Genomic DNA, 19257 nt, shown 5'->3' with positions numbered 1-19257 from the left:
ATGCGGAAGCGGAAAGTACGTTCAAGGCGATATTTTGTTTATAAAGCATAAACGGTTGTATTTTTTTGGAAAATGACCGATCGATTCGCTAGATAAGACCCTTATTACTCATCTGGTATCATTTAAAGCCCTTGAAGCTGCAATGAAACTGTAATTTTGACCTTCAATCTGTTGGAAGCCATTGAAATCCACTGTAAGGAGAAAAATCCTGGAATGTTTTCCTTAAAAACCTTCATTTCTTTTCGACTGACGAAAGAAAGACATGAACATCTTGGATGACATGGGGGTGAGTAAATTTATCAGGAAAAGTGTATTTAAAAGTGGACTAATCCTTTAACTCTCTCAGTTGCACAAAAGCACATCCAGTATTTCTCAACACTGTGAAAAGCAAACTCAGAATATTCTGCAAACTTGCAATAATTAAATGTTAAATTAATCAAATATACTTTTTGTATTTAAATCTCACTTTATTAACCTGTTAGCATTCCACTGCCCGCAGCACACATACCTTTCAAAAAGAGACCAAAACCATGCATATACTCCAAATGGTTCAAGAACAGCATGCAATTTACTTTGGGTATGCCTTTTTTTTTTTTTAGGCATTTTAGGCAAATTATACAGGAATGCTAAAGGGTTAACTAATGTATTTGCTGCTGAACTTAATTAGTTACTTTTTAGTTAGTAAAGCAATACTGTAATGAATCACTTTTAAAAGCAACTTTCCCCAACACTGGAAACAGGACAAAAATTAAAAAAAAAAAAATAGAGAGGCACATTTCTATGGTTATGATAAATATTAGAAAGGAATGTTGTCAGACCACAGAAAGACTTGACTTTGCAAACAAGAGAATATTAGAAACTAGACTTAACTAAAATGTATTGTAATAACTTGACCCAGAAATGTCTTAATAACTCACACTGTTCCTTCAAATGAACTTGAGAGTTCTATTACTTTTGCTACAATCATACCAGTAAATGAGTGAATCGCACAAAAATGTGTTCAGATCACATTTCACTGCAAAGAAAAGAGAAAATATATTTTGCATAATGAAAATAAAGCATTAATTTTAAACCATTATTTTTTGCATTGTGATTATTTATATTTTATTAGATTATTTATTTTAATATTAAGCAATTATTCATTCTTTCCACCACATTTTCATTATCACAAAGAATGTAAGTGACATTCTCAATAATCACTGATTCAATAAATGTAATCCAAATATCTTAATATTTTAAAGCACTATGAATTCATTAAATACTACCATGATGTATAAATACCTAAATGTATTATTAATTCATTAATTTATTGTAATTGTCTTTAAGCAAAATTTCTCTCTTTTGATTTTGGGGTGAAATATGACACGGTTATGTACATGTTTAGATTAAAAAAGGTTTTAAAATAAGAAAAGAAAATAAGAAAATATTACTTAAATGAATGATCATTTTGAAATTTTTAGTGAACAACTTAAATCTAGTCTGCTCCTCACACAAAGGTATTGTATGGCTTCAAAAAAAAAAAAAAATATAATGCACAAGTCATATGGACCATTTCATTGGGGCTTTTTCCATTTTTAGAGCTTGACAGCCCCCGGTCCCTGCTGCTTTCATTGGGGATATTTAAACTTGGTCATTTTGTGTGTTTTTACTAATCAAAAATAGCTATGGGAAACCCAAGTAAACAGCAGTCCAATCAACACTATGAAATGATGTAAATGGGCCCATTTTTAGAACATTCTGCAAAAACTCTCCTTTTGTAATCCAAACATTACACAGATTTGGAATGATATGGGGTTGAGTAAATGATTACCAAATGATGACTGAAAAAAAGTTTAATTTCTCACTTCAAAAATGCTCACAAAAGGTAAGCAATCAACTAGGCATGTCCCAAAAAAAAAAAAAAAAAAAAAAAAAAAATTGACTACATAACAGCTAGCAATGCCAAACGTTTAATGTTATCCACACACTCACTGACAGCCAACACTCAGGCTTTCAAAACACACATAAAAACAGCAGCTTCAGATATATAGATAAACTGAACAATTCAGTTGTTTGTTGGAACTCAGTACATGCTGACTTGATTTTGGGAGAGGTTGAAATGCTTTCATTACACCATGAGTGAGAAATAAATTACACTTTCACTGTTAAAACAGTACAAAACATGACATTTTAAAGAATAATTTTACAGAGCTTTTTTAAATTCTGTCAATAAAAAGACAAACAGCTGTGATTTTGTGGCACAGACACTCACCCTCAGTGACATTCTCTTCTTTCTTCACACTATCTTCTTTTCGCTGTTTGATTGCGAGTAATTCTTTCTTCAGCTGGCGAGCTTCTTTTCGCAATTCATCACTGTGGAAAGACATTCAACCGAGAGCTGGAATTAATTTCCAGTCTTGGAAGGAACACTTTCCCAATAAGTCTTGCAAAATGCAGAAGGGAAAAACATGTTACGGAAGGAAAAACATGTAGCACAATTTTTGTATGCATAGCAAATTGAAGATATTTTCCTGCTATCCGAGATAAATCATCCAAATAATAAATAAATGTTTTAACAAGTTGACGTGACATGGAAATGTACCAAATCTTAAATATACTCAAAAGACCTAATGTTCAAGAACAAATTGAAATTTAAAAATGCTTTGAATCTACGACAAAAAGCCATAGAATGTAGCAAACTCATCACAGACACAAAATGTTTTAAAAGTGAAATGTTTAAAATATGAGCAACTATTCATCTGGTGTGCACATTTAGCAAAAGAGCAACAATCTCATGAACTTCAATGAATTTTTTCTAATATTATTCAACTAATAATATTATATGTTTATTTCTTGGAAACGCACATCTGACAGCAAAGCACTGAGCTTGAGTTGAGATGCAGACAAAATTTACTTTTATTAACAACAGTAACATAAAAACCTAATTTTTATAGGGATTTTTTTTTTTGTCATCACATTAAAAATAACATTTAAATTGGATAATATTTAGAGCTTAAGTGCTGGAAAAAGTGTGAAGCATTTTAAAGTCCTTGAAAAAGTGTGTTTGAATTTCACTCTAAAAAGACTGCAAGAGCCCTGAAAAGAATAATGTAAAATCATTCAACTATTTCTGCCACAATACCATGGTTACAGTTAGGCCCAATCCCACTTCTATTTTATACCCCTTCGCCCTTCCCCTTGCCCCTTGAAACAGAGTGGCAAGGTGTAGGGGTGAAAATATTCCCCTTAGAAATGGGACACCACTACTACACCATTACACACGTCATCATACCTAGTTTCTTTTAGTGTCCTGTAACATTTATCCAGTATGAACAGCAATGAAGTGCGCATATCAACAGAAATCAGGCGCGAGCACGTTTAACAGATTACTCACTCCCAACGTTGTTTTGCGCTGTATTTTGGACGGTGCTCGGTTTTAGTTCGAAAACGTATGAGCCTTCGAGTTTCCCCAAGACTGGTGAAGCCGCTTTTCCATCGGGCCAAGCTGTTTGTTTAACCATTCCATTCCATGCCAAGCCGGCCGATACGGATATGGTTTCATTTTCTACTGTGGTGCTGTTCTTTGCAAAGTAATACAAACAAGTCAGTTGTTGCCTTGGTAACGCAAGAGTTTACATACGATACGAGAGGTAAATAGCAACTGCGCTATGAAGGATGACAGGACATTTCTTTTAACTGTATTACATATTTGTGTTCACATTCATATAGCGTGTTTAGCAAGCTACGGAGAAACTGGCAGCCGGGTAACACATAAGTGATCGATCCTGAGTGGAAATATCACTACCATGATCACTACACGCATTCTAGCAGCACAGTAGTCTGTGTATGCAGGGAAATTTCTCATACACCTTTGTTCGAAGTGTGGTCCCGAAAAATATTAGTTTGAGGGGCTATCTGTCCCTTCCCCTTACCCCAACCACTCCAGCCAAAAGAGAATTGAGACACCCCTACCCCTTCATGTGAATGCGCAGGGAAAGTGTAAGGGGTAAGGGGTAGAAATGGGATTGGGCCTTAGTGTTACTACATTAAATCCATGGTAAATATTGTTGATTTGTGGACTGAAAAGCCTTCTATAACTTGTTCATGACACAATGTTTCTCCTGGTTTCCACGTCAGCGCTATTTGATCTGATATCTATGGTTTATAACAGAATTCTGCGCTGAAGTTGAATGCTTCTCATTAGATCTCGCAGCGATGTTATTAATACTGCAGCGAATTCAAATGCTTTCTCACTGGATCTCACAGTGCTGTGTAGTAACGGTGTCACATGATCAAGATCGGTTAATAAACCTGTTCTTAGCTGGAGCTGCGCTGTCTAATATTGGTCCAAGCTGATAAACTGTCCACGCTGCGCATCTCAAACAAGAAGCGTGGTTTCTTTCCACTTTCTTTTTGTTTGCCATTTGATGTTTTTTATTTGTAACAGAAATGGTGGCTCTTGTCAGCTAGGCAACATGGTGGTCGCACCAGTGCAACCTCTAACAAAGTTTAGTCAAACTGGCAAGAAATAAAGTAACAAAATGCAACCATTTGGTTGTGGTTTAGAGCCCTGAAATGTGTGCAAAAACTTCCACAAGCTTTTCTTTAAGTTTTGAGTTGGCATGCTGTCACAAATACAATCAAGTTTCTGTATCCATGAGATTTTGTATCCAAGAGCGAATTTCAGAATTGTAACTATAGTCAAGAAGGAAAAAAAAAAAAGAATGTCTGCAGGGTGCTGGTCTTCATTCTTTTGAAATGGTTGATATGAAAATACAATCACCAGAACAGAATACAGGATATGAACATCTCCTTAGCTCTGGGGTTTCCAAATGATTAAGCTTCTCATTCCACAATTAACAAGGGGATTGTGTGTGTTCACATAAAACTAACAATTATCTTAGGCATAGTGTTCCAACATGTGTCAGAAACAAATATGTGCATTAGAAGTATAAAAATCTCTAATAAATCGTGTGGCGCCTTGTTAGATCAAGAGTTCAGCACGGTGTCCAGACAGTCCAGGGTTCTGGCACCTCAAGAAGGGATGTTGTGGCTGAACCGATACACCTCAACTCCAGAGAACTCCAACAGTGAGCTCTTATTATGGTCTTTAGCATGGCTGTGAACCTAATCTGTGCTCTCAATTTGACAACAGAGAGCTACGGCATTAAAGTAGCAAGTCCGCTTGAAAAATGGATATTCATTTTTGGGTGAACTAACCCTTTAAGAGATTATTTAAGATGATTTTTGAGAACATTAAGAACATTTTTAAGAAAAGCTTTGTTTTTAGAAAAAGAACATTCCGAAGACATGCTTTTGTAAACAAAATATTCTCAATGTTATTCTTAAGTTAGAAAATAAGAAGTTAATAGCAGTTAAGAAGTTTGTGAATCCAACGTGGTGGAACTGAACTATGGTTCAAAAGTTCAACCTCAAGACTGCACACGATGTGCTACTTTGAACAGGAGTAAGTGCTAATGAGATATGAAGTGGTGGGGAAGACAGTCAGTGAATGATGACTTTTTGATGTCACAGAATGAAACATCTTTTATGTTGAGTAACTTGAGTAGTTGATCAAACTATTTCTTTAAAAGATCTTGGCATACGTATTAAATATAAGGTGGCACACCACACAGGGGCAATCAATGAACTAAAATTTGTCATTGAGCAAATCACTATACCTCTAGTTGCTCCATGAGGATTGAAGGTTTGAATCCAAAATGGAGAAACTACTACTACTACATGACATCCTCTGCCTCATGCTCCATGGTAGCTTACATGAAAAAAAACAAAAACATTGTCACTACTGTCCAACCAAGCATGTGGTTATCAAATTTGCTTGAACTGGTCTGAACATCTGAGGTAATTTAACCCCCCAAAAAATGGTTCTTGCAGCCAGTGCTCTTGTTCAAACAATAGATGCAGATGTCACAGGACAGCTGATAAGGACAGGCCCAGGCAGACACACACTTCCAAGGTGTGAGGTCCTCGTAGATAAACTGCTAAGCTTGACTCAATGAGAGGAAGTTGCTTCCATGTACAAACACTGCCCCCACCCACAGCTGCCTTCTAGAGAACTGAATCTTCTGGCAGCTCCCAAGACAGCATCTTCTATTGGGGTATAATAATATTTTCATAGGACTTGACAGCTAAGTTTTGATGCCAGATTCTTACATGGCTACAAAGCACAGGTAAGCTGCAGAGCCTGGGCCTCCAGCCCAGAAACACGTGAGCCATTCAAACCCGTAACAATGACTGCCTTTGTTCCATCCATCTGCTCCTCTCAGCTGACAAACATTCTCTCTGGCAGCTCTCTTCTGTTACTTCTGTTGAACCTCAGGTCCCCAATCTCCAGGTTCCTAATTTCTAGGTTCTCAAAGAACAAGCACATGGCATTGTGGACGTTTTAAAGGTTGACTTTGTAGAGGACCTCTTCTAGTGTCTGGGAGTTCAGGTAAAAGGTAACCCCATAGACAGTGGTATTCTCTTTAGGTCCCCAATCCTGAAAAACCATACTATAGTATAGTGCTACTGTGGATTCACAAAGGCTGCAATTCAATTAAGTAAATATATGCCCTGCATGTTTAATATTTCTCAGAGCTGCTATATTTCTCAGCATCTCAGAGTGGCTCCATTCACAGTAAATGCTGCTCCACATGAGCTGTTATCATTTACATGATGGGAGCGTCTCAAACTCCATCTCTGAATATGTTGTGAGTTTTGGGTTTATAACGTTCATCTGGATCACAATATGTGCCATTTCATCAGACTTGTAAGGTAAATCATTTTTAACCTATGCCAATACAAGAGAATACATCAATATCTTTGAAATATGTGAAGTGTTCATCACGATTTCAAAATAAATGTTTAATCTCTGAGTTGAGTTTGCATGTTTTGATGTCCATATTCTTGTTCAAGAAATAACAGTGGCTGTAGCATTACCTGTAGCGGAGGCACTCAACAGCGTTCCACAGCTGGAGATCTTGATAGCCAGATTATTACAAAGCCCTCGGACTTGGTTAAAGCTGACATTCTCATTTCCTGCACATGTTTTGTTAGTTCATAGAAGGACCATTAAGGTGACAGAGAGTTAGAGTACAGGTCAGGTCATCTCAGTTGGATCAGGTGCTTAACAATTAACTGAAATCAAACCTGGCTAGGGTGGATTTTGGTCGCTCACACAAAGCTCTCATACGGCTTCACAAGATCTGGAATATAGTGCACAACTCTGATCACAATTATGGTGTTTTATGGTGGGTTTTTTTCCTTTTTGAAGCTCTGGTAACTTGCATGACTAGTCAATTAATTTTACCACATGTGCTGGTTATGTCCTGACTAGTCATGTATAGGTTTCAGAAACAGGACTAATAGTTGTCCTACTGCTCAAATGTGCTTTAATTGTACAGAAAGGAAAATTCACTTTAGCATTTCGGAAAGAAAAGATGTGAAGATTCAACAAGGGTAAAGAGTTATCTATTAGAGGTCTACATTGACCCTTGGTCGGAAATGAGCAAGCCTTGTGGGGAAACACCTCAAACTAAGTGATAATTTTGCTTGCCTGGACATGCTACCATTTACTAAACAAGAGAAGCATATCCTAGGCAACAGCAACACAATGGGCCCCTCAGCCAGATTGCCAGTGGAGAAAGCTGAGAAAAATGCAAAGAGAGTGGAACACCTGCTAATTTACTCCTCAGGGCTCAACAAATTCCTCAGAATATCTTTTTGTTCTGCAGGTGGAGTCCACATTCATTTAATAAGCAAAGTGACCATGTTTGTGATGATATCACATAAGATGTGTTATTATTCAGGTAGACATTAATTTTAACTGTCTCAGAAAGATTATTTTAAAACTGTAAGCTCTGCCATGATAGTAGAAAACAGTGTTGTGAAATTGAGCTTGCAAAGCTAAAAGCGTTTGCATTCATGTACTTGTGTAGAGTATGTTTTGAACCAAACTCACTAACTGAACGTATACTTAAGAAAACTAGCAGGCAAACAATGAAAATTCTTCTGTGCATCAAGTAAATGTCCTCAACCGACAAGTACAAAAAAAAGGAAAATCAAGTAGTGTCAATGTACTAAATCAAGTAAAAAGACACAAAACAAGCTGCAGAAAGCCATTTGTATAAACAAAGAAATTGTGATCCTGACATTTAGAAAATTAGGCAATTTGACTGAAATAGCGCAGCTATTAATAATAGCTGTGCTATTTCGCTGAAGTGTGATGGGCTGTTTAAAATAGCAGAGCTGTGAGATATGCCCTTGTTAGACAGCAGAGCAAGATAAAAAGGTATTTGTTAACTCAAGAAAAGAAAAGAACAGTGTGATAAAGTGTCCTTGTGATAAAAGGAGGAGGGGATGAGAGTTTATTAACGAGTGAGCTCTTTGAAGAGGAGCCAAAGTGTGCCCACTGTCTTGCAGCCTCATCAGCCAGAGGGCACAGACATCCCCCCTCAGCCAGCACAATGACAGCCATTCACCAAACCCTCTCAGCCCGCCAGCAGGGAAGAGACCGTCATTTCACAAATCAGACGGGAGAGAGGGTTTGGTGATGAAGTGCTGGACGAGACTTGACGCACACATTTAAAGTCTGAGGAGTGGAGGAAAGACTTTGTCGTCACTCACGGCTCTCCAGACCAGCCAGCGATTGTCGCTCATTCAGACAATTCAAATAAGCGAAACCCGGGGAGCTCTGGATGATTTACTTTTCATAAAGAAAGCACACAAAGTGACTGGCCACCGACCAATCTTTCTCATGAATCGAGACTTCAACATTTAACCCTCGCCCCTCCACCAGTTTGCCGTCGCAGTCCAAAAACTTCTTGTGAGAGGGTCGTTTTTGATCTGTTTTTCTAAAACGGATGCAGAGAGGCTCCTCACGCTTTGCAGGAGTGGAAATACTGTTCCTCGAGCTCCACTCTCTACTGACTTTGACTTTTACGCACGGATCAGAGTTTTATAATCAAGCAGTATAATCTCAGTGTTGCGAAGAGAGGGCAAACGTTTTCAAGGTCTTGAAGCAGATTGTTAAAGCAGAGGGGGTGTATAATAATCATACGATATCACATTTCAAGGAGGATATTTAAGAATATTAGTTTTCCAGGTCTCCCTCTGACTCAAATGTAAAGTCTACCTACGGTTTTAGAAAGGAGACTGAATAATTGAAGAACCGAGTTCCATAATAAATATTAATGATGGAGTTGATGAGTCAAGTGGTGGCCAAACACATGACATAAGCGGCAGAGTGCAGAAATTGTAACCATAACACAGAGACTGCGTATATACTGCATCCTACCACCACTAGTTTGCTCACAAATTAACAAATTTTACCACAACTAATGCCGAGTTCAGACTGCACGATTTTCAATGTAGTCGGGTCACTGTTCTTTTCACACTGCATGACTATCTTGGCCAGCATTCAGTCACTGCTGTGTTCATACTGCACGATGGATCGGCGACAGAAGGTTTCACACTGCATGACTTTACAATAGGAAGAATCGCCGACAACTCTGTCTGGCACGCAAACTACATTTCACAACCAAACACACACGAGACATGACAAGTAAACAACGCGATATCACGCGTTCAAGACCGGAGTTCTCACGTGAGACTGATCCTGCGTCTCAATCAGCTCCCTAGCTCCCTAGGTCGTGAATCAGTATATAATGAAAGTGAATGAGGCTAATACCCTGATCAGTGCCCTGATTACTGAACTAGGGAGCTGATTGAGACACACGGTGGGATTATTATTTAAAATAGTAGCCCGCAAGAAGCTTGAAATACGAATTGCCTGTGTGCTGATTTGCAGCGAAAACAACATAAAGAAAAGAATATGGAGGAGGAAATGTTTGGGGAGACGCGAAGAACAAGGATTGTGTGTTCTGCAACGAGAGCTGGAGCTAAATACATAACTTTTCAATGTGCTGCTGTTGCAGATGTTCAAGCAAATGTTTGTGCTTTGGTTCTGTTTGATAGACTTGTAATGTTTATGTGTACGAAGCCATGCTTGCTGATATTGTGATATATCCTCCCCGAACTCCCCGCTGCTCTGTATCTTGCTCTCTCATTGGCTGTCGGTCATCGCCGATGTATTTTTCAGTCAGAACACTTTTCACACAGCAGGATTTTGAATCGCCGACAGGTCCAGATATTTAGCATGCCAAATATCTCACGGGCGTCGGCGACTCGTCGGCGATTCTCTCAGATCACGTCTTTGCTCATTCACACTGCGTGATTGTCACTCGCGTGAACGAGCACCGATTTGCCTGTGATTTCGGGCATTTGTCGGCGATTTCTCAAAACCTGTCGGCGAGCCAAAATCGGGGCTAAAATCGTGCAGTCTGAACTCAGCTTAAAGCTCCAAACTGCAACAATGTGTGTATCATCACAAGTAAAGCTAGCAAACGTTGAGTACTTGCTGGAAGTGAAATTATAGTTCAATAGTAAGCATTTGGGATTCTAAAACACACTCAATTAATGGAGAAAAGACAGAACTCTATGGCCGGTTTCACAGACAGGGTTTAGCCTAAACCAGGATTAGGCCTTAGTTCAATTAGGGCATTTAAATCCTTTTTATAAACATTCACAAGAAAAATACATTACCGGTGTGCATATTGAAACAAAATAATGGCAGTGACATTTTACGATATGTTTGTGCAAGTTACTTTCAGTTAAAACGGCTCAAACACGCATTTTAGTCTAGGACTAGCTTAAGACTTGTCTATGAAACAGGGGGAATATTCTATATTCTCCTACTGGACATATACTTTCTAATAAAATGTCTCTAAATGTCATAAGATGTTAAAACAAACAAACAAACAAAAAAATCTATTTTTTCAGGTGCAACATTTTTTCTAACCCAAAGCGTAGGCAAACAGAAAATTATTAAAACATTCTACTTAAACATTGTAAATGTGTCACTCTAAGTGTTAAGATCAGACTGAAATAATCAGAAAAAATGTTAAAATATTGCAGATTCCTTGGGATTCTTCAAAAGGAACTGCAAAGCGGCAGATACTACACACTAAAATTGTACGAGATCTGGTTAACTTTCCAACGTATTTTTCCTGCTCGTTACCTCAGCATATCTAGCCAAAATTTCTGAGCTAACTGATGCGTAAATATGTACGGTAATGTGTTCATATATTTGTATTATTGTAATTGTGGAAGTCCAGAACGAGTCATTTTTGAAGCTTAGTTTCAATAAATGCTATTACACATAATTCCCATAGCATATTGAGATATTTTAAACTCAAAATGTCAAGGAAAAAATTAGTTTCATGAGCCTTTAAAAAAAAGACTGTGATTGTGTCATATGAAGGAAAAACTTTTACAAAACTTGATTAAGTAATAAACAAAACATGGTTATTTCTGGTTCGTTAATTTACAATGGTGAACAAATACAGAGATGCTCCGTCACTTCTTAGCTCTGCTCTGCTGAACATCAATAGAGCCTCACATGCTGAAGTCTGGAGCCGTTCTGTCAGACTGCCCTTAAACAGGGCACACATGCTCAGCGGGCTGGAGATCCATGAACCTGCAGATCCGCGGCACAGCTGCCAAGAATTAGATGATCCCTTTTGGCCTACACACAATAAGGGCCAGTGCTTTACTGATCCGGGTGACCTTTTACTGAGAGGCTGATAGAGCATCGGATTACGATGGATGACAACTGACAGGTGTCACTTCAAACAAAAGTCATCATCTTTGGTGCATAATTGTGGTTCGGACTCTCTTGACAGAGATTTTTCGATTGTGTAGACGTTTAACCTCAACAAACCCAGTAAAATCTTGTTTGCTTGAAAGGCAGATAATGACATGAGTCCACATAATATTATCCAGTGGTTTGGAGGATTCATATCATAATTATTATTATTATTATCATTTTTTTTATACATACAGTATTATATATATAATAGTGTAGGTACGGAAAGTATTCAGACCCCCTTAAATTTTTCACTCTTTGTTATATTGCAGCCATTTGCTAAAATCATTTAAGTTCATTTTTTTTCTCATTAATGTACACACAGCACCTCATATTGACAGAAAAACACAGAATTGTTGACATTTTTGCAGATTTATTAAAAAAGAAAAACTGAAATATCACATGGTCCTAAGTATTCAGACCCTTTGCTGTGACACTCATATATTTAACTCAGGTGCTGTCCATTTCTTCTGATCATCCTTGAGATGGTTCTGCACCTTCATTTGAGTCCAGCTGTGTTTGATTATACTGACTGGACTTGATTAGGAAAGCCACACACCTGTCTATATAAGACCTTATAGCTCACAGTGCATGTCAGAGCAAATGAGAATCATGAGGTCAAATGAACTGCCTGAAGAGCTCAGAGACAGAATTGTGGCAAGGCACAGATCTGGCCAAGGTTACAAAAAAAATTCTGCTGCACTTAAGGTTCCTAAGAGCACAGTGGCCTCCATAATCCTTAAATGGAAGACGTTTGGAATGACCAGAACCCTTCCTAGAGCTGGCCGTCCGGCCAAACTGAGCTATCGGGAGAAGAGCCTTGGTGAGAGAGGTAAAGAAGAACCCAAAGATCACTGTGGCTGAGCTCCAGAGATGCAGTCGGGAGATGGGAGAAAGTTGTATAAAGTCAACCATCACTGCAGCCCTCCACCAGTCGGGGCTTTATGGCAGAGTGGCCCGACGGAAGCCTCTCATCGGTGCAAGACACATGAAAGCCCGCATGGAGTTTGCTAAAAAAAAAAAAAACACCTGAAGGACTCCAAGATGGTGAGTAATAAGATTCTCCGGTCTTGATGAGACCAAGATAGAACATTTTTGGCCTTAATTCTAAGCGGTATCTGTGGAGAAAACCAGGCACTGCTCATCACCTGTCCAATACAGTCCCAACAGTGAAGCATGGTGGTGACAGCATCATGCTGTGGGGGTGTTTTTCAGCTGCATGGACAGGATGACTGGTTGCAATTGAGGGAAAGATGAATGCGGCCAAGTACAGGGATATCCTGGACGAAAACCTTCTCCAGAGTGCTCAGGACCTCAGACTGGGCCGAAGGTTTACCTTCCAACAAGACAATGACCCTAAGTACACAGCTAAAATAACGAAGGAGTGGCTTCACAACAACTCTGTGACTGTTCTTGAATGGCCCAGCCAGAGCCCTGACTTAAACCCAATTGAGCATCTCTGGACAGACCTAAAAATGGCTGTCCACCAACGTTTACTATCCAACCTGACAAACTGGAGAGGATCTGCAAGGAGGAATGGCAGAGGATCGCCAAATCCAGATGTGAAAAACTTGTTGCATCTTTCCAAAAAGACTCATGGCTGTATTAGATCAAAAGGGTGATTCTACTAAATACTGAGCAAAGTGTCTGAATACTTAGGACCATGTGATATTTCAGTTTTTCTTTTTTAATAAATCTGCAAAAATGTCAACAATTCTGAGTTTTTCTGTCAATATGGGGTGCTGTGTGTACATTAATGAGGAAAAAAAAAAATAAATAAATAAAATAAAATAATATATATATATATATATATATATATATATATATATATATATATATATATATATATATATATATATATATATATATATATATATATACACACACACACACATACATTTAATAAATGCATACAAAATGTTAGCTAGATAACTTTGTAAAAAAAAGTCTGTAACTTGTTTGCTTATTATTTTGCCCAAGGTTTCATAGTTTTCTCTCTTGAATTGTGGCTGTGGTATATCACTCGGGTTTAAATGAAAATATGAAGGGTGTATGGCTATATCCAATGGAAGCCATATGGAAGCACTTTTTTTTGTCCTTAGTTATGCCTTGTCGGGTTTAGTGCAAGTGGTGGCTACCATATGTCGTGATGTCGGGACTCCCATAAGCATAACCAGAAGTTTTATTCATCAATGCTACTTTAAGCCAATGATATGGACAGTGGTAAGTGTTTACATTTTTTTCTTTCTAAATGTAATAAATATCAGAGAAAAAAAATGGTTTGATTGTAGCACCCCAAAAAAATATTACGATTTTCATTAGCAAGAATACCAGAAGCGTTCTTTTAAACCATGCTGAAGCAAGCCAAAAAACACAGATAGCCAACCAGGAAATGAAATACTATCTAAAGCAGTATACATGGATCCAGAGGAGCTAGATTTCAGCTCGAGCCTCATAGACTTATTCCAACCAACATCAGATCCTTCCTACAGCCTGTGCTTCCTTCCAGGTGACTGGCAACCAAAGCTTCTCTCTTCACCTAAAAGCTCCTGTAAGCCTGAGTGGGAAAGAGCTCTGGGCTGCAACAATGCTCCCTTTGTCTTGCACCAACACTCTACCTACCAGCCAACTCTTTGATTGCAAGCCAAGACAAACCACTGTGTTGGGTTACAGTTCTTGTAGCCAAACACCACGCTTGTGTTTAATATACTACAGTCTTTCTGCATTTTGCTTCCTGTCAATCAAAACTGTGAGACTCGGTGGGTTTGGCCATTACTTCATTATGTAGAAAAAGAAAAGAGCATGTTTATTATGATCGGAAAATTATCCAGACACATAACGACCGATGGTGAGATAAGGCAGGTGTGCTTCCAGAAAAGAGGGCGTGCGGGGAAGGGTTCTCCATCTTTTGCGCCTCAGTCAGTGAGGTTATGAATCCTTTAATCCCCCATTTTCAAAGGTCACACGCTGATTTCAAGGATCACATGAAAGAGATGCAACTGTGACAATGGGTCTGGTGTGAGAGGCTTTGAAAAATGGGTTTTAAAGACAAAAATGAGATAAAGATCTTTCTTCAAATAGGTTTTGCACCTTCTAATTTGACACTATAAGCTCCCACAAAACTAAGGCATTTCTGAGAGTTTCAGCAGCATTATAATATATTAACTTTTGGTCAAGCTCTGGGATTCAATCCAAACTCCTTGCCTAAAATAGTAAACTTTGCCACGTAACTTGTCCTGCACAGGGACAAGTATTAGCTCTATTACTTACTGAGATCATAATTATACTCAATTTTCAACAAATGCATTTTACATAGCAATTTACAACATAACTGTACCATACTGATTAGTGGCAAGATCTCAGATTTAAACTGTGTCAGAAAACAAATTAATATGAATTATGTCAGATAACACTTAAGCAAAACATGGTCAGGTCAAAGTGTCTGAATAATTTTTGGTGCCAAATTTGTATCAATTTTACTGGTAGTCCACTGTCCACTGTATGAAGAATTTTTGGGTATAATATGTCACAGTTTACTTTATTTTGCTATCCTCACTTACATAAATGAACTATAGTGTCCAGCACACACTAGTAAAAAAAAATATAAAAAATGATATCTAGTGTCTGAATAATTTTTGGTTTGACTGTATCTTAAAATGTTATTTATTTCTGTGATGCAAGGCTAAATTTTCAGCATCATTACTCCAGTCTTCACTGTAGTGTTAATTTTGTCAGCTATTTTTTTTTTATTTAGTCTTATTCTTAAAGGGGTACTTCACCCCTGGAAAGATGAATGTGTATTTAAAATTGGTCATTTATGTAGTAGAAATGTGAAATTATTTTTGAATTTGGAGCTTTCTAGACTGAGAAAAGGCAGAAAATGTATTTTTGACTAATGTGGATGAAAGACAACAACTCCCAGAATGCACTTGTTTTGCTGCCCTTGCGAGGCCACGCCCAAACCACGCCTATCGGTTACAGGCGGCATTCAGGAAAATTCAAACAAATAAATCGTGAGTTTTACAGCGAAATGGTGCTAAATTGCTTTGTACCTGGATGTACACCCAAAACCAGGAAAGGACAAGTAAGTTTCCATCATTTTCCGATTAAGTTAAAGATTTGGAGCGATGTAAACAGTGGCTGCGGGCCGTCTCCATTTCAAGCACGAGGACTACGAACCAAATATCTTTGCAATGAAGAGAACCATTCTGAAGGACACCGCGATACCATCGATATTAACTTTCCCAGAGGACGAACAGCCTGGGCATCTGGTACTAAGCGTATTCGCCTAGAGGTAAGACTCGCTGATACTAGACTGATAACACAGTAGCCTATATGTAGTGTTGTAGGTAGCAGTAAAACTGCAAACTTAGCAAAGTAACGTTAGATAGACAATTACATATAAGTTGCATATAAGTTGACCGTTATCAAAGTAAAGCCTCTGTTCTGTAAAACTGAGTTTATTTATCTATTTATGCTAACGTTACCACAAAAGCCTGTTGCTGTATTGGTTGAGATGACTGCAGAGACCGATACATTTGCGAGATGAACCACTGATGTAGTGCAGACAAAATAAAGTGAATTACTGTAAGCTTAAAAATATAATTGACACCCACTTTTGATAAAATCTTTGATCTATGTCCGTGAGTAACCTCAAACGCGCATATGTATGGGCGTGGTGAAAAAATGCGGAACTACCTGCTATTACTGGCTGTAGTTTTAAGCCTCTGGCCAAAAAAGCCTCCGATGACGCAAAATGACGATTTTTGCGCCATCGGAGGCTTTTTTACAGAATAAAAATGCATAAATCTCTCATCTCGGGCTGATATGTAGGGGGAAAGCACGGTAATTCGAAAATACTAGTGGTATTCTACTAATACAAAGCTTAATGCTAAATCCTGAAGTAACCCTTTAAGTTCTGTGTCAAATGTACTTTTTAGTTTTATTTTATTTAGTCAACCTTGTCCTGTTTTTGTTTGGTCAAGATTTAGTCAACAAAATGTCTGGGAATTTTAGTCTAGTTTTAGTCAATAAAAACGTCATAATGCTCCACAATGGCTAAATTGATAATCATAATTATTTTGCTTAAAATTAAACAACGATTGTTGTCATTCGACAAATGTATTTTTACATTTCAGAGTTATTGCACTTTCACCTTAAAGCACTATCAATTCTCCGATCGATCGTCCAATCACATTCTATGACTCAATCGGGAGTCACTAAAATAGGCAGATCTCACCAACCGCTCACAAATTGATGACGTCAGACTTTAGCGCTGCAGTCGTCATCACCAGTGTGGAGTTATTATGCAGTTTCAAGAAACAATGTGTTTTTAAGCCTTGCTTTGAAACTGCTCATGAGCAGCAAGCAGCGAAACAGTGCTCATTCGATACGTGCGAGAGACAGTCTGAGAGACGGATTCTGAGCGCAGTCAGTGCAAACACCTGGAATACACGCACATAAAGCTGCTGCTCATACAGCGCCTGAGTACTTATCTTACTGGGCCTGAACGGTCAAATACACACACTTATGTGTCAAAATGCCTGTCTTTGCGAGTATCTTCGTAAACACAGTCGTTTATGTCTAAAAGGTGCAATATGACATTATCGGAGAGGATAGCAATAGACATATGATGTCTGCATGAACAGGGTGTGCGAGGGTATGGAAAAACACGTTGACAGGCAGTTAAGACATTGTATTATTTCATTCAGACCGAATATAATGATTGGATGAACATTTTATGACCCTACACCTTCCACAAATGATATATATTTATAAAAATACATTAGGCCATGTAACATAGTGATTGCTATCAGGATATGAGGAGACTTTCAACCAGTACAACAAAAAAGGTTTCTGTAGAGAATCACCTATTGCACCTTTAAGAATGAACAATGCATTCAGTGTTAAACGGAAAGCAGGCTAATAAAGCTGCTGCTGTCCTTGCCATTCATGTTAATCAAAGTCTTTCTTTGCTCTTAACTAAATCACTTTTGTGAAGATTATGCACTGTTTTCGTATATTTGATTACTTTATACTCTTTTTTTTATTTCTATTTTTAGTGCTTAAAATTTAGCACTCGAGTGTTGATGGTGAGCGACTATTCAGTACAGCCGCATATGTTTTGGATGAAAAGAGGAAAAGACTCCCCAAAATGCAGAAAAGCTCAAATTTATAAGGAAAATCCTGCTTTACCTACTAAAGTAGGATGTAAGAAGGAAGGACACAAATACTCAGCACTTGCTGAATAATATTCCTGATCATTTTTGTATCAGACTGCTCATTTTGTTCATTTAGGAATTGCATTGTTTATTTGTTTTTGTCCTCAGTCACATATTGGACAATGTTTAATTACACCTTACGGGCTGTAATTATGTTCAGTTTGACATCAAGTCTTGTAGGCTCTTTAATATGCCAGAGTATCCTATTATGGACAGTGTTCTGCATAGGCCCTGTTTTTAAAAGGCTTTATTAAAGTCGTGAAGGTAATTTATTACAGTTCATTTAAAGGTAATTTATTACAGTTCATCACTGAGAAGTTTTACCTGATTTAGACGCAGCAAACAACACAAGCGGCTCCAGACAGAACGCAGACTGAATGAATCATTTAAGCAGAATATCTCAAATGGAGATTGCAGAACTCTAGCTTGGTAGCCAGATGGTAAATATTAAATAACTGTATCTTTGTAAATGTATCTTTAAAGGTCCCGTTCTTCGTGATCCCATGTTTCAAACTTTAGTTAGTGTGTAATGTTGTTGTTAGAGTACAAATAAAATCTGTAAAATTTTAAAGCTCAAGGTTCAATGCCAAGCGAGATATTTTATTTAACAGAAGTCGCCTACATCGAACGGCCAGTTTGGACTACATCCCTCTACTTCCTTCTTTAATGACGTCACTAAAACAGTTTTTTGACTAACCTCCGCCCACAGGAATACACAAGAGTTGCGTTTGTAGAGTGTGTTTGTCGCCATGTCGTCGAAACGCTGTTATTTTCATCCCGCAGTCCAATCACCGGGTCTGATTCCGGCTCATATTGATAGGGTAAAATTAAAGACATGTTTACAATAACACTGAGCTCGTGCATCTCCACGTTATGGTAAGAGGCGTGACCTTTCCGGGCAAGATGCGCTAAACTGCTGTCGAATCACAACACAGGAACCGCTGGCACAATCAGAACTCGTTACGTATTTCTGAAGGAGGGACTTCATAGAACAAGGAAGTCATCAGCCCGTTTTTATGACAGTGGAAACAGCGGTATACAGATAAGTAAATTATGTGAAAAATACTGTTTTTTTTACACGCGAAACATGAACACATGTTATATTGCACACTATAAACACAATCAAAGCTTCAAAAAAAAAAACACGAAAAACGGGACCTTTAATAGAAAAGCTCTGATTGGGGGATTTAAAATCTTGACATCTGGCAACCAAAAGTATAAAAGCATGTAGAGCATGCAACGTCAACTGGCGGCCCGCGGGCCAAATCCGGCCCGCCAGAGATTTCCATCCGGCCCCCAGAATAATACTGAATTCAGGAATAGCCTTGTAAGAGGAAAAAAGTTTAGGGC

General features: G+C 38.2%; 1 protein-coding gene across 1 annotated transcript in view; it reads right to left on the bottom strand.

Moving 5' to 3' along the window:
• The window catches only part of cwc27 (CWC27 spliceosome associated cyclophilin), a 60965-nt gene that overhangs the window by 24604 nt on the left and 17104 nt on the right, over positions 1 to 19257 (bottom strand). Inside the window, exon 11 of the mRNA XM_048174684.1 lies at positions 2252 to 2352. Coding sequence (XP_048030641.1) covers positions 2252 to 2352 — 101 coding nt within the window. The remainder of the gene's footprint in view (positions 1 to 2251; positions 2353 to 19257) is intronic.

This window comes from Megalobrama amblycephala, linkage group LG2 (assembly GCF_018812025.1).
Source record: "Megalobrama amblycephala isolate DHTTF-2021 linkage group LG2, ASM1881202v1, whole genome shotgun sequence".
NCBI classification, from domain to species: Eukaryota; Metazoa; Chordata; class Actinopteri; order Cypriniformes; family Xenocyprididae; genus Megalobrama; species Megalobrama amblycephala.
This window is presented reverse-complemented; position numbering and strand designations above follow the sequence as displayed.